At 44.9% G+C, this 16,474-nt stretch overlaps 1 protein-coding gene across 18 annotated transcripts; it reads left to right on the top strand.

Moving 5' to 3' along the window:
- Positions 1 to 2,453: 2,453 nt before the first annotated feature.
- On the top strand, positions 2,454 to 15,205 carry LOC147340393 (X antigen family member 5-like). 18 transcript variants are annotated; one of them, XM_086386294.1, is made up of 5 exons: positions 2,454 to 2,551; positions 8,876 to 8,955; positions 9,400 to 9,496; positions 12,601 to 12,726; positions 15,038 to 15,205. In XM_086386294.1, exons 2-5 carry the CDS (start codon positions 8,884 to 8,886, stop codon positions 15,058 to 15,060), a joined length of 318 nt encoding a protein of 105 aa, XP_086242420.1. In that variant the 5' UTR covers positions 2,454 to 2,551; positions 8,876 to 8,883; the 3' UTR covers positions 15,061 to 15,205. The 18 variants fall into 18 exon arrangements, with proteins under 18 accessions (XP_086242420.1, XP_086242418.1, XP_086242419.1 ...); XM_086386292.1 differs by lacking the exon at positions 2,454 to 2,551 and adding an exon at positions 2,963 to 3,055; XM_086386293.1 differs by lacking the exon at positions 2,454 to 2,551 and adding an exon at positions 3,476 to 3,554.
- The last annotated feature ends 1,269 nt before the right edge of the window (positions 15,206 to 16,474 follow it).

The raw sequence follows: 16,474 nt of genomic DNA, 5'->3' as shown, positions 1-16,474 counted from the left end.
ATTTTTTGAGGAGCTGTTGTAAAAGAGTATTGTGTGTGTCTTTAAATTTTGGTTTTGTCTCTTGATAGTATATAGAAATAAGCTTGATTTTTGTGTGTTGAACACTATTTTCTCATCCCCATTCTGCCATTGAACCCATGCACTGAGATTTTTATTTGGCTATCATATTTTTCACTTCTAAAATTTCCATTTATTTCTTCAACTATTCTCTCTCTGTGCCAAGATTTCCTGTTTCTCCATTTGTTTCAAAAACGTTCATGATTAATTTGTTGAAGCGTTAAGAAAATAGGTGCTTTAAGGACTTCCCTGGTGGACCAGTGGTTCATAATCCAATTTTCAAAGCAGCAGAGGCAGGTTTGGTTCCTGGTCCAGGAACTGAGATCCCATATGCCTCGGGGCCAACTAAGCCTACACACCACAACTAGAGAAAGCCTGTGTGCCACAACCAAGACCCAGCACAGCTAAAGCACAAAAACAAACAAACAAAAAAGATGATATCAGGGTTTCCCTGGTGGCTTAGTGGTAAAGAATCCGACTGCCAAGGCAGGGGACACAGGTTTGATCCCTGGTCCAGGAAGATCCCACATGCCAAGGGACAACTAAGCCTGTGTGCAAAAACTACTCAGTCAGCGCTCTAGGGCCAGTGAGCTGAGACTACTGAAGCAGGTGCCTAGAGCCGGTGCTCCACAAGAGAAACCACTTCAGTGAGAAACCTGTGCACCACAACTAGAGAGTAGCCCCCGATCTCTGCAACTGGAGAACACCCATGAGGAGCAATAAAGACCCAGCACAGCCATAAATAAATACATCTTTAAAATTAGACGATGTCAGATAATACTTGTCATCTTAGTCTTTTCTACATTGGTGTCAGTTGATTGTCTTTCCCATGTAAGCTCAGATTTTCCTGGTTTTTCACATTTTGAGCAATTTTTTTTTTCACTTAAAAATTTAATACAATTTTAGAAGTTACTTTCCATTTACAGTTATTATAGAATATTGGTTATATAATACAGTAAGCCTATCTTGCACCCTATAGTTTGTACTTCCAATGCCTCTACCCCTATATTGCCCCTCCCACCACTGGTATGCAGTAGTTTGTTCTCTATATATGTGAGTCTGCTTTTTTGTTTTATTCACTAGTTTGCTGTACTTTTAGATTCTACATCTAAGTGATATCATACAGTATTTGTCTTTCTCTGACATTTCACTTAGCATAATACCATCCAAATCCCTCCAGGTTGCTGCATTCTTTTTATGGCTGAGTATTATTCCCTTGTATGTATCTATCATGCATCTTTATCCATTCATCTCTTTGGGTACACTTAGGCTGTTTCCATGTCTTCACAACTCTACATAATGCTGCTATGAACATTGGGGCACATGCATCTTTCCCAATTAGTGTTTTTGTTTCTTTTGGATATATATACCTATGAGTGGGATTCCTGGGTCACATGGTAGTTCTGTTTTTATTTTCTTGAGTATTTCTGATCAATTTTGAATCATACGTTGGACATTTTGAATATTAGGTTCTGAGGCTTGAGCTTGATGCTGCTGCTGCTGCTGCTAAGTCGCTTCAGTCGTGTCCGACTCTGTGCGACCCCATAGACAGCAGCCCACCAGGCTCCGCCGTCCCTGGGATTCTCCAGGCAAGAACACTGGAGTGGGTTGCCATTTCCTTCTCCAATGCAGGAAAGTGAAAAGTGAAAGTGACGTCGCTCAGTCGTGACCGACTCCTCGAGACCCCATGGACTGCAGCCCACCAGGCTCCTCCAGCCATGGGATTTTCCAGGCAAGAGTACTGGAGTGGGGTGCCATTGCTTAGCCATGCCTGATTCTCTGCAACCCCATGGACTGTAGCCTGCCTGGCTCCTCTGTCTATGGGGATTCTCCAGGCAAGAACACTGGAGTGGGTTGCCATGCCCTCCTCCTGGGAATCTTCCCAACCCAGAGATCGAACCCAGATAGCCTGCATTGCAGGTGGATTCTTCACTGTCTGAGCCACCAGGGAAGCCCAAGAATACTAGAGTGGGTAGCCTAACCCTTCTCCAGGGAATCTGCCTGACCCAGGAATACAGCTGGGGTCTTCTGCATTGCAGGTGCATTCTTTGCCAGCTGAGCTACCAAGGAACGTGTAAATTCTATGGAGTATATTGTACTGTGGTTTTAGCAGGCATTATATCTCACTTCACAGGCAGCCACCACAGCCCTCGTCCTAGTGGCAGGGCTGGGATAATGGAAAACAGTACACCAGAGTGGAAAGGGACAGTAGAAAGTGGGGCGAGTCTTGGAGGCATTACTTGAGGCACCTGTGCCCTGGAAGAACTGGAGCTGCTGACAGAGCACAAATATGGAAGTCATCTGGGGTTGGGGGCGGGGTGGTAATCTGTTGGGGGAGTTGGGCGGGGAAACCAGCCCACTTGGCGCACGAGAGACGGGTTGCGCGGTTTCCCGTCAGCCCTTGCGGTGCAGCGTGTGTAACGTGATTTGCGTGTCGAGCTCTGCAGCTCGCATGATAGCTTTTGCTTCTTTCTATTTGGCTGAGACTAACCAGGTAGGTCCACCGATATTTCCTGTCTGGAGTTTAAGTGTGCATGTGTTTCAGGGGGAGCCAGAGGGCTTTGGGCTGGTCAGGCAGTGCCATCTTTAACTTTTGAAGGGGAAGGCCCTCGAGGTCAGCCTCCATAGCTCTTGTTCTGGTGGTGGGAGAGTTAGGGCAGCGGGCAGTGGAGGTCAGGGAGTCAGATGAAGGTGGGGTGAGTCTTGGGGTGCTATTGGAGGTATCTGGGTCCTGGAGGCCTTAGAACTGATGACAGAGCACAGAAACGGGAGTTATCCATTGAGGGGAGGTGGCGGGGGGCGGAAGCGAGTCATCCATGCGGAGAGGGGGGAGGGGCGAGGAACCCAGCCCACATGGTGCACGAGAGACTTAGTGCACATGCCCAGGGTGGAGCGCTTTCCCGTCAGCCCTTGTGAAGCGTGTGTAACGTGGTCTGTGCCGAGCTCTGCAGCTCGCATCTTAGCTTTCGCTTCTTTCTATTTGGCTAAGTCTAACCAGGTAGGTCCACCGATATTTCCTGTCTGGAGTTTAAGTATGCATGTGTTTCAGGGGGAGCCAGTGGGCTTTGGGTGCATCAGATGGTGCCATCTTTAAATTTTAAGGAGGAAAGCCCTCGAGGTCAGCTGTCATATCTCTTGTTCTGGTGGCGGGAGAGTTAGGGCAGTGGGCGGTGGAGGTCAGGGAGTCAGATGAAGGTGGGGTGAGTCTTGGGGTGCTACTGGAGGTGTCTGGGTCCTGGAAGCCTTAGAACTGACGACAGAGCACAGAAACGGGAGTTATCCGTTGAGGGAAGGTGGCGGCGGGGTCATCCATGCAGAGAGGGGGAGGGGCGGGGAAACCAGCCCAAGCGGCACACGAGAAACATAGTGCGCATGCCCAGGGTTGCGTGCCTTCCCATCGGCCATTGGCGTGCCGCGTGCATAACGTGGTCGGGTGCCGAGCTGTTAGAGTCGCGTCTTAACGTCTGGGTTCTTTCTACCTGGCTGAGACTCACCAGGTAGAGCCACCGATATTTCCTGTCTGGAGTTTAAGTGTGCATGTGTTTCAGGGGAAGCCAGTGGGCTTTGGGCGGGTCAGGCGGTGCCTTCTTTAACATTTGAAGAGGAAGGTCCTCGAGGTCAGCCGCCATATCTCTTGTTCTGGTGGCGGGAGAGTTAGGGCAGCGGGCGGTGGAGGTCAGGGAGTCAGATGAAGGTGGGGGTGAGTCTTGGAGTGCTACTGGAGGTATCTGGGTCCTGGAGACGTTAGAACTGACGACAGAACACAGAAATGGGAGTTATCCGTTGAGGGGAGGTGGCGCGGGGTGGGGGTGGGGGTCACCCATGTCGAGACGGAGAGGAGCGGGGAAACCAGTCCAAGTGGCGCACGAGAAACATAGCGCGCATGCCCAGGGTTGCGTGCCTTCCCATCGGCCATTGGCGTGCCGAGTGGGTAACGTGGTCGGGTGCCGAGCTGTTCGGGTCGCGTATTAACATCTGGGTTCTTTCTACCTGGCTGAGACTTACCAGGTAGAGCCACCGATATTTCCTGTCTGGGGTTTAAGTGTGCATGTGTTTCAGGGGGAGCCAGTGGGCTTTGGGCGGGTCAGGCGGTGCCATCTTTAAGTTTTAAAGAGGAAGGTCCTCGAGGTCAGCCGCCATATCTCTTGTTCTGGTGGCGGGAGAGTTAGGGCAGCAGGCGGTGGAGGTCAGGGAGTCAGATGAAGGTGGGGGTGAGTCTTGGGGCGCTACTGGAGGTATCTGGGTCCTGGAGACGTTAGAACTGACGACAGAGCACAGAAACGGGAGTTATCCGTTGAGGGGAGGTGGCGCGGAGTGGGGGCGGGGTCACCCAAGCGGAGACGGGGAGGAGCGGGGAAACCAGCCCAAGTGGCGCAGGAGAAACATAGCACGCATGCCCAGGGTTGCGTGCCTTCCCGTCGGCCATTGGCGATCCGCGTGCGTAACGTGCTCTGGGTGCCGAGCTGTTCGGGTCGCGTCTTAACGTCTGGGTTCTTTCTACCTGGCTGAGACTCAGCAGGTAGAGCCACCGATATTTCCTGTCTAGAGTTTAAGTGTGCATGTGTTTCAGAGGGAGCCAGTGGGCTTTGGGCGGGTCAGGCGGTGCCATCTTTAACTTTTAAAGAGGAAGGTCCTCGAGGTCAGCCGCCATATCTCTTGTTCTGGTGGCGGGGGGGTTAGGGCAGCGGGCGGTGGAGGTCAGGGAGTCAGATGAAGGTGGGGTGAGTCTTGGGGTGCTACTGGAGGTATCTGGGTCCTGGAGGCGTTAGAACTGAGGACAGAGCACAGAAATGGGAGTTATCCGTTGAGGGGAGGTTGCCGGGGGGGGGGGGTCATCCTTGCAGAGAGGGGGAGGGGCGGGGCGTTAGAACTGACGACAGAGCACAGAGACGGGAGTTATCTGTTGAGGGGAGGTGGCGTGGGGAGGGGGTCATCCATGCAGAGAGGGGGAGAGTCGGGGAAACCAGCCCAAGCGGCGCACGGGATACATAGTGCGCATGCCCAGGGTTGCGTGCCTTCCCGTCGGCCATTGGCGTGCCGCGTGCGTAAGGTGCTCTGGGTGCCGAGCTGTTCGGGTCGCGTCTTAACATCTGGGTTCTTTCTACCTGGCTGAGACTCACCAGGTAGAGCCACCGATATTTCCTGTCTGGAGTTTAAGCGTGCATGTGTTTCAGAGGGAGCCAGTGGGCTTTGGGCGGGTCAGGCGGTGCCATCTTTAACTTTTAAAGAGGAAGGTCCTCGAGGTCAGCCGCCATATCTCTTGTTCTGGTGGCGGGAGAGTTAGGGCAGCAGGCGGTGGAGGTCAGGGAGTCAGATGAAGGTGGGGGTGAGTCTTGGGGCGCTACTGGAGGTATCTGGGTCCTGGAGACGTTAGAACTGACGACAGAGCACAGAAACGGGAGTTATCCGTTGAGGGGAGGTGGCGCGGAGTGGGGGCGGGGTCACCCAAGCGGAGACGGGGAGGAGCGGGGAAACCAGCCCAAGTGGCGCAGGAGAAACATAGCACGCATGCCCAGGGTTGCGTGCCTTCCCGTCGGCCATTGGCGATCCGCGTGCGTAACGTGCTCTGGGTGCCGAGCTGTTCGGGTCGCGTCTTAACATCTGGGTTCTTTCTACCTGGCTGAGACTCAGCAGGTAGAGCCACCGATATTTCCTGTCTGGAGTTTAAGTATGCATGTGTTTCAGAGGGAGCCAGTGGGCTTTGGGCGGGTCAGGCGGTGCCATCTTTAACTTTTAAAGAGGAAGGTCCTCGAGGTCAGCCGCCATATCTCTTGTTCTGGTGGCGGGAGAGTTAGGGCAGCAGGCGGTGGAGGTCAGGGAGTCAGATGAAGGTGGGGGTGAGTTTTGGGGCGCTACTGGAGGTATCTGGGTCCTGGAGACGTTAGAACTGACGACAGAGCACAGAAACGGGAGTTATCCGTTGAGGGGAGGTGGCGCGGATTTGGGGGGGGGTCACCCATGCGGAGACGGGGAGGAGCGGGAAAACCAGTCCAAGTGGCGCAGGAGAAACATAGCACGCATGCCCAGGGTTGCGTGCCTTCCCGTCGGCCATTGGCGATCCGCGTGCGTAACGTGTTTTGGGTGCCGAGCTGTTCGGGTCGCGTCTTAACGTCTGGGTTCTATCTACCTGGCTGAGACTCAGCAGGTAGAGCCACCGATATTTCCTGTCTGGAGTTTAAGTGTGCATGTGTTTCAGAGGGAGCCAGTGGGCTTTGGGCGGGTCAGGCTGTGCCATCTTCAACTTAAAGAGGAAGGTCCTCGAGGTCAGCCGCCATATCTCTTGTTCTGGTGGCGGGGGGAGGGGTTAGGGCAGTGGGCGGTGGAGGTCAGGGATTCAGATGAAGGTGGGGTGAGTCTTGGGGTGCTACTGGAGGTATCTGGGTCCTGGAGGCGTTAGAACTGAGGACAGAGCACAGAAACGGGAGTTATCTGTTGAGGGGAGGTTGCCGGGGGCGGGGGGTCATCCATGCAGAGAGGGGGAGGGGCGGGGCGTTAGAACTGACGACAGAGCACAGAGACGGGAGTTATCTGTTGAGGGGAGGTGGCGTGCGGAGGGGGTCATCCATGCAGAAAGTGGGAGGGGCGGGGAAACCAGCCCAAGTGGCGCACGAGAAACATAGCGCGCACGCCCAGGGTTGCGTGCCTTCCCGTCGGCCATTGGCGTGCCGCGTGCGTAACGTGGTCTGGGTGCTGAGCTGTTCGGGTCGCGTCTTAACGTCTGGGTTCTTTCTACCTGGCTGAGACTCACCAGGTAGAGCCACCGATATTTCCTGTCTGGAGTTTAAGTGTGAATGTGTTTCACAGGGAGCCAGTGGGCTTTGGGCGGGTCAGGCGGTGCCATCTTTAACTTTTAAAGAGGAAGGTCCTCGAGGTCAGTCGCCATATCTCTTGTTCTGGTGGCGGGGGGGTTAGGGCAGCGGGCGGTGGAGGTCAGGGTGTCAGATGAAGGTGGGGTGAGTCTTGGGGTGCTACTGGAGGTATCTGGGTCCTGGAGGCGTTAGAACTGACGACGGAGCACAGAAACGGGAGGTATCCGTTGAGGGAAGGTGGCGGCGGGGTCATCCATGCAGAGAGGGGGAGGGGCTCGGAAACCAGTCCAAGTGGTGCACGAGAAACATAGCGCGCATGCCCAGGGTTGCGTGCCTTCCCGTCGGCCATTGGCGTGCCGCGTGCGTAACGTGGTCTGGGTGCCGAGCTGTTCGGGTCGCGTCTTAACGTCTGGGTTCTTTCTACCTGGCTGAGACTCACCAGGTAGAGCCACCGATATTTCGTGTCTGGAGTTTAAGTGTGCATGTGTTTCAGAGGGAGCCAGTGGGCTTTGGGCGCGTCAGGCGGTGCCATCTTTAACTTTTAACGAGGAAGGTCCTCGAGGTCAGCCGCCATATCTCTTGTTCTGGTGGCGGGGGGGTTAGGGCAGTGGGCGGTGGAGTTCAGGGAGTCAGATGAAGGTGGGGTGAGTCTTGGGGTGCTACTGGAAGTATCTGTGTCCTGGAGGTGTTAGAACTGACGACAGAGCGCAGAAACGGTAGTTATCCATTGCGGGGGGCGGGGGTGGGGTCATCCTCGCGGAGAGGGGGGAGGGGCGGAGAAACTAGCCCAAGCCGCGCACGAGAAATATAGTGCGCATGCCCAGGGTTGCGTGCCTTCCCGTCAGCCATTGGCGATCCGCGTGTGTAACGTGGTCTGGGTGTCAAGCTGTTCGGGTCGCATCTTAACGTCTGGGTTCTTTTTACCTGGCTGAAACTCACCAGGTAGGGCCATAGATCTTCCTTGCCTGGAGTTTAAGTGTGCATGCATGTGAGGGCGAGCCAGCGGGTTTCTGGCGAGTGGGCAGTGTGGTCTTTAGCCTCTGAGGAGAAAGGTCATCGAGTTGTCTTTCTCCTCACAGGTGTCGCGGCCGCCATAGCTCTTGTCCTGGTGGCGGGAGAGGGAGGGTGGTGGGTCGACGAGGTCAGGGAGTCAGATGAAGTTGGGGTGAGTCACGGGTACGTTATTTGCTGTGTATGGGTCTTGGAGGTTCTGGAACTGACCACAGCACAGAATCCAGAGGCGGTTGCGGGGCTCGGGTCCTGGGGGCGGGGCAGGAGGTAATGGAAAGGTCTAGAAACTGACCACTGTGAGGGTTGTGACTGCACTGTGAGATTTGTAATGCCTCGAAAAGGGTGCGAAGGTAGGCGAGTGTCTCGTAGAATCTTCATTTCCATAGCTCGACTCTGCCATTTTAGTGCAAATATAGCTATAGAAAAAATGTAAATGAGTAAGTGATTTTGTGTTCCAGTAAAACTTTATGATGGGGGAGGGAAGAGAATGGGCTTGGCAAATGAGAATGTGACACTCTTATCAACAGTCAAGTTTTAAATTTCCAGCAGTGTTTCACTAAATGTCTCCATGATGGTGAATCAAGTTGTGAGATCAAAACTCATCAGAAATGTATTCTTGGTAATTCCCTGATCCTCCCGTGGTTAGGACTCCATGCTTTACTGTGGTTGGCCTGGGATCAAACCCTGGTCTGGGAACTAAGATCCCAAAAGCCATGTGGCGTGATAAAAAAAAATCGTGTGTGTGTATATATATGTTCTTTTACTGTGTGTTTTAAGATGATTTTTCAGTCTATTTGGCCATAACAAATAGCTGCTTTTGCAAGTAGCCAGATTTACTGTAATTGGAAAGCACACACACAATTAAATTACCTTGAGAGTTATTTTGAAAATATTTTCAATTTTACAAAAATAGTATACATCATTATTTGGCCAGGGAAGTGTTCAAATATAATTTTTCTCTTAAGGGTATTTTCCAAATGACAATATTCTGTTTACAGTGGGAAATATGAGTCGAAGAATAAAGTCAACATACAGGCCTAAAGGAAGAGGTTTTGGTCGTGCATATCCCCAGGCACTTGTAAGTGTGGCTTTAAGTATTTTAACATTTGACGTTTTTTATTATTAAAAATTAATTCCTGTAGGTATTGTTGAACAATATAATCATAACGGTATTCCATGTAATAAGGAACATTGATCCAGGAGGATTATATTCTGGTGTTGCCTGTATGTATGCTGTTATGTTCCTGGGGAATGTGGCTGATGACATTCTTCTCAAGCTTATTAACAACAAAATTGCACACATCCATCCCAACATTGATTAAAATAGCTTCTGAAGTCTGTGGGTAACTGTTCTTAGAATAGCCTCACTGTGGGAAGAGTAAGTTTATTAAGAGTAAGTGTGAGTAGTATTGGAAAAATGTCTTTAGAGTTATTTATGATCAAATATATGTTTATATTCTGTGTATTTATATTGTTGACACATTAGTAACACAACTTTTCATTTGTGCACACACACCTAAAGATCGAGGTTGAGGAACCTGCAGAGGAGCTACCAATTGAAGGAAAGGGCATTACACCTGGTCAAGAGAGAAAGGATGAAGGAGCATCTGCATCTCCAGGTGAAGGGAAAGGGAAGAGGAATGCCTGTGTGTGTGTGTGTACGCATGCATGCACGCACTTTTATGTCTCTTGTATTATGATATACTAGTAATAGAAGGAAAGAAAGCAGTAGAAAGGGATCTCAAACATGGCCTGAAAGTAAAAGTGAAGTCGCTCAGTGGTGTCCGACCCTCTGCAACCCCATGGACTGTAGCCTACCAGGCTTCTCCGTCCATGGGATTTTCAGGCAAGAATACTGGAGTGGGTTGCCATTTCTTTCTCCAGGAGATCTTCCCGACCCAGGGATTGAACCCGCGTCTCCTGCATTGTAGGCAGACGTGGGTGCAATCCTTGGCTCAGATGGTAAAGTGTCTGCCTACAATGCGGGAGACGCGGGTTCAATCTGTGGCTCAGACGGTAAAGTGTCTGCCTACAATGAGGGAGACGCGGGTTCAATCCCTGGGTCGGGAAGATCTCCTGGAGATCTTACTCTTATCACAGTGAGGCTATCCATGGGGTTGCAGAGGGTCGGACACGACTGAGTGACTGGGTGATTTTATGGCCTGAAAATTGGCTGGAAAAGTGAAGAGAGTATAGTTTGTAGCTTAGGGTAATCCCTCACTGTAATAAATTTCTTCTATTTTATAAATGAGAAAATTGAGGCTCAAGGATTGTGTTTGTCAAAGAGCATTTGACTATTGAATACAAAATCTGTATTTCACTCCAAAGTTGGAGTCTCCTTATCGTGAATGTGGCTGTAAATAAGGTGAATGATTTTGCTTAAAACTCAAATATCTGTACTGTAATGTTTCTCAGTATTGGCCCAGTTGAATGTAGTAGGACAGAGACTCCAGAAATGAGTCCTGAATGATGGCCATTGTTTATGTAATTGATATTTTTACATGGAAGTTTGATAAAAGCTCAATAGTTCAGGGTACTGGCATACTGGTTTAGTATGATTTTTAAAAAATAATTATTTTGGTTGTGTTCTGTCTTCATTGCAGCATGTGGGCGCGCTCTTGTTCCAGTGAGCAGGGGCTACTCTTTGTTGCAGTGTGCAGGCTTCTCATTGAGGTGGCTTTTATTTGTGGAGGACATGGCACCCAGGCTTAGTAATTGCGATTCATGGGCCCTAGAGGGCACAGGCTTCAATAGTTGTAGTGTGTGTGCTCAGTACTTGTGGTATACAGACTCAGTAATTGTGCCTCAAGGGGACTCAGTAGTTGTGGCACATGGACTTAGTTGCTGTGCAACATGTGGAATCTTCCCAGACCAGGGATTGAACCCATATCCTATGCAAGGCAGGTGAATTCCTTTCTACTGTGCCACCAGGGAAGTCCTCAGAAGATTATTCTAAGATTAACATAAAGACAGAAATTATTTCTCCTGCATATATACAGTATTTTGAAGCAAAGCATTTATATAACTCAGGCCACTATTAAAAGTTTCTAGAATTTGATGGGCAACTATGCCCATTTCATTTCCTTCTATCATACTTCCTTTATCCTCACTGTATATTTGACTGTTATTCATAATTTCGCTGTTACTTTTGGTACCAAAAATGGGATTCATTTATGGAAAGTTACATATTGGATGTTTGGACTTAAATATTATTTATTTTAATGAAATAAGTTTCTGGTTACCCCAATAGAGGGTGGGCATCACAACTGTAAGATTTGTTACAGACCCGCAAATCCACTCAGATAACCCTTCAGAAAATTACATTTTACTTGTAATTGAAATCCTATATGTGGTGTAGACTTCAGGCTTTGTAGCTAGCTGAGGCTCACTGTTTTTAGTACACTACAGCAAAATACAGAAATAATTAATTCTTAGACTGACATTTAAAATGTTTCAAAATACAGGAAAACAAATATGTAAAGTCCACTCCTAGTTTCTGTTAATGATGCATTACTGAACTATACACTTAAAAATGGTTAAGGTGGTAATTTTTTGTTGTTGTTGTCTAAAAAAATTTTTTTTGAGCATGCCACATGAGTTAGTGGGATCTTAGTTCCCTGACCATGGATTGAACCTGGGTACTTGTCAATGAAAGTGCAGAGTCCTAACCACTGGACCTCCAGGGAATTTCCTGTTAATATGTTTTTAAACCACAATTAAAAATAATTATTGTCTTCCTGAAGTACAATGTAGACATCATATCTTCTCTTTAATTTTTACTTTATATTTCTAAAACATAAAATTTACATAGAATTTGCAAGCCTAGAACAATTAACTGATACTTTTCACCTAGATTTACCAATTGTTAATAGTTTTTACCACATTGGTTTCATATCCTCTTCCCTTCTCCTGTATATATACACACACACACATATACACACTTAGTGATGTGTTGGCTCTTTTTAATACTGAGTCATTTAGATAAAGGTTCACATATTATGACCTTTTACTGTAAGTACAGTAATGTATATATAGCTCAAGAACAAAGAAAAAGTCATTTTTTGGCTGATGAGTGTATGGTTATCAAAATCAAGAAATTAGTGAGAATATGCAATCATAAAATACACAGTGTATATTCAAGTATCTCCAGTTGTCCTGATAATTCCCTTCACAGAATTTTTTTTGATCCAGAGTCCAGTCCAGGATCATGTAAGGTATTTTAGTCATCATGTCTATTTAATCTTCTTTAATCTGGAATAGTTCTTTAGTTTCCTGTCATTCATAACACTACATTTTTGAAGAGGAACATAACAGTCAGTTTGCAGAAGGTTAATCAGTTTGAGGTATTTTTTAAAGACTTCTTCCCCCCATTCAATATTTATTGTTGTCTGCTCATGCCATGTAAGAGAGCTCACAGTCTAGTCAGAGAGATCCAAAAGATCATTGGTAAGTACAGTCACAATTACAGTATGCATAAGTACAAAAGGAGTACCTAATTTGTTTGAGGGCAGTCTTGCAAAAGGAAGAGGGGTAATAAAACCCTGTTTTCCTGGTGTTTGGTAACAGACTCCTGAAACAATGCTCTTGTGATTCTCATGCATCACATGTATTACTGCAGTAGCCTAAGGCTTTTATTTCATAACCTTGAAGGAATGAATATTACCATTCCCTTATTCATATCTCATGTTTTATTTCTTAAATTGATAAACTATTTATTTCCAAGGGCCTTCCCTGGAGGCTTCTCAACAGGAACTGGCTGAGCCAAAGACCGGTTCTGAGCATGGAGATGGCCCTGATGTCGAGGGGAAGGGAGTGCCAAATCTAGAGCCCATAAAAATGCCGGAAGCGGGTATGTTATCTTATTAAGCATGTGAATTACAGAGTGTCTGTTGTCCACAATATTACCTTTTTAATAATACAGAGATAATGTTACTGTTATTTTAATACAGTTCACATAAATACAGATTATTTGAAATGTAGTTCAGAGCTTAAATGCCCATGGAACATCAGGTATATAAACAAATTGGGTCAAAGCCATACTGAATTATAAAATAAAAGCTTTTAAGTATAAGCCTTTCAACCAACAGTTAATAATAATTTTCAGATATTTTTATAGAGCTCTGCATTTAACAAATATGTAATGCATTTGTAACACGCATCAGTTTGTATGAAATATACTGAAACCCTGAAGTAGGTTCTAGTACCAACTCTTAACATAATTTGTGTGACTCTTGGGCAAACCCCTTAACTTCTAAACTCATCTTTGCTCTTATAAAAATAGTGACTTCAAATAAGATATTGAAAAATTATTTTTAGTTCTCATTATTGCTTATTCTGGTTCTGTTGCATATAATACAAAGATAAGCTATTTTATGAGATATTTTTATTATAAATCATCAAATCCTGACCTGAGTCAAATTACATTTGAAGTTTCATCACTACTAAGAAAATGAACAAAAACACTTTGCTTGATGTTTGTTTTACTGTTCAAGTTCTGATGCCTCTCCTCAGATTCTGTTGAATTCTGAATTCTCTGGCTCTTAATGACAATTGCATTTTATTTTTTTCCAGTTTTATTTATGTATAATTGACAAAATTATAAACAGTTGCATTTTAAATCCTTTCTTGAATTAAGCCTCAAAAATGACTAATAAAATATCAAGAGAAAGTCTAGTTTTCTAATCTTTGTGGCTGATCAAGTAGAGAGAGTGCATGTAGTCAGGGATGCTCAAGGTTAGTGTTAGTAACATAACCTATGCTGAGTATGCTCCCTGTCTCCACTATCAGTCTTAATAAGCTACTGTTCCTAATAAAATGTGGACACTGATATAATCACCTCTAACCATGTCAAATGTGGCATGAAAATTTTGTGCCTTGAGGCATCAAATTGGTAAGATTGAATTTCAAAGGTCATAACTGAAGTGTGAAGCACTTGATGTTTAGGGAAGAAATTACCCTGCATTAGTCTTCTAAATATTTTCACTTTACAGTCCTGGTCCATTTTACATTACAAGACATTTTATATTACAAGACAGTTTGCAGGCTACTTCCAGGAACCTGTTAAACATGGCTAAGATGTACTCATAGGAAGATCATAGCCTTAAATACATATGCTATTAAAAAAGAAAAAGGTAATAAACTACATGAACATTCAATATAAAAAAAATAAAAGGCAACAAAATCAAAGGGGAAAGAAAGGGGATTCTTAAGACAGGTATGAATCATTAGGAGAAGGAAAAGTAATAAAACCAATAAATCGAGATTGCTCTTTAAAAAAATATTTGTGCGTAGAAGACCTACTAATTTAAATGATCTTGGAGAAAATACAAAATGCCAAGTATCCATAATAAGGATTATGAAAAAGACAAATATTGACTATATTATCTATCTATCTGGATATTTGGCTTTCCAGGTTTTTTTCTCCTACACTGATAAATGGTACTGTTTTCCTTCACCATGTGATGTTACCTTTGATGGTAATGGCTTAAAACTAGCATAACCACATAATTTATTATGCAAACTGGAATGCTTTTAAGTGTATAAAAAGTCACTACTCATAATTAGAGCAGGAGTATGGATGCAAACAGGGGCAAATGGTTAACTTACTACTAGGTAAGGGTTAAACTGGCTCATAGAGAGTTTTGTACTTTTCTACATTAGAGCCAAAACAAATGCACTACTAACCTTTCTGTTGTTCATTTAAGCAATTCTAAGTGTGACATTATTGTTTTAGATATCCTACCTATATTAATATTTTTTCAAGTCAAAACATTTAAATGAACTTTTAAAAAGTTTCTTTTGTTTCTTAGGTTTTTTATTGTTTGGATTTTTACTAAAAATATAAAAAATTGTACTTTCTACTTAAAACTACTTCTGAATAGAAGCATTGGGTTTAATCACTTCTGAACTTGAATAGTCTCTTTGTTTCTCTGTACCACTAGAAAGAGGGATGTGTTTAGCAAATGTGGTTAATGTGCCTGAAAGTCTACCTTCAAAGTCTCTACAGAGGTTTAACTGTAGATAAAGCCAAGGGTTGGTCATCCTTAGGGTTCTGGTTTTAGTCAATTTTATAAAACTAAAATTGTAGTGTCCTCTGTATCCCTTTAGTGTCATCTCAATAAAGTTCTAACTAATAATCCCAAATGTTTGTTAACTTACAGGTGAAGGAAAACCGCAGATTTGAATGAAGACAAACTAACCATGCAGGCTGTTCTTGTGTTGAAAATGTGGCTCTTAAAATTCTCTCAATATTGCCTCTGAAACTACTATAACATTTAAAAAGTTTGAAACAAAAAATTCAATAAAGCCTTGCAGCTTTGTCCAAAGAAGTCTTATACATCGTTTGTTAAATTTATTTCTAGGTATTTGATGCTACTGAAAATTACACCTTTTTGGGAAATTTTATATTTTGTTTGATCTGGTATAGAGGGACATAATTTTTGTGTGTCATTTTTTTCTACCCAGCAACCTTGCTGAATATGCTTATTAAGTTTAAAAGTTTACCTTTAGGTTGTTTTCAATTTTTTTTTTTTTTGGTGATATTCTTTATTTTTTTAAAATTAATTTAATTTTATTTTTAAACCTTACAAATTGTATTAGTTTTGCCAAATATAAAAATGAATCCACCACAGGTATACATGTGTTCCCCATCCTGAACCCTCCTCCCTCCTCCCTCCCCATACCATCCCTCTGGGTCGTCCCAGTGCACTAGCCCCAAGCATCCAGTATCGTGCATCGAACCCGGACTGGCAACTCGTTTCTTACATGATATTATACATGTTTCAATGCCATTCTCCCAAATCTTCCCACCCCCTCCCTCTGCAACAGAGTCCATAAGATTGTTCTATACATCAGTGTCTCTTTTGCTGTCTCGTGCACAGGGTTATTTACATAATTATATCATCTTTGAATAGTAATAATTTTGTTCCTGTCATTTTAAGCATTATAGCTTTTATTTCCATTTCTCATGGCATTAGGTAGACACACCTAGTAAAATGATGTATAGAACTGGTGATAGTGTACATCCTTGTTTTATCCCTGATGAGAAACGGAAAATTTTCAGTATTTCCCCATGATATATAACTGCTTTTTTTGGTAGATACTTTATCAGAGTCATTCTATTTTATAATTACTTTGCTTAGAGTAGTCATCTTGATTATATGTTGAATTTCATCAAACACTTAAAAGTGCATCTATTGAGATGATCACTTCCCTCTATTAATATGATAATAGGTTGAATTACATTGATAGGTTTCTATGTTTAAGCCAATTTTATATTCCTAAGATAAACCAATTTTGTCATGAGTAATCTATGTCCTAATTTGTTTAGGATTATGTGTGTCCTCATGAGTGACCTAGCATATGCTTTTATTTCATGTATTCTTAGACTTTGGTATCAAAGTTAACGCTAGCTTCATACAATGAGTTGGGATGTAAAACCTCGAAATTCTCTAGAGCTGCAAGACTGAGTACCTATCCCTTCAAATTTTGTGAGGTGCCCATCTTCCCTGCCAAATACCTCTAATGATGATGTTGCTCTGAAAAATACCTGCTCCTGTTTCTATGCTGATACAATCTTCAGTACACAGAAAATTAAA

This window comes from Bos grunniens, chromosome X (assembly GCF_055505025.1).
Source record: "Bos grunniens cultivar Pamir isolate PY7600 chromosome X, Bosgru_T2T1.0, whole genome shotgun sequence".
Classification (NCBI taxonomy): domain Eukaryota; kingdom Metazoa; phylum Chordata; class Mammalia; order Artiodactyla; family Bovidae; genus Bos; species Bos grunniens.
The sequence above is the reverse complement of the archived record's forward strand: the minus strand, read 5'-3'. Positions and strand labels throughout refer to the sequence as shown.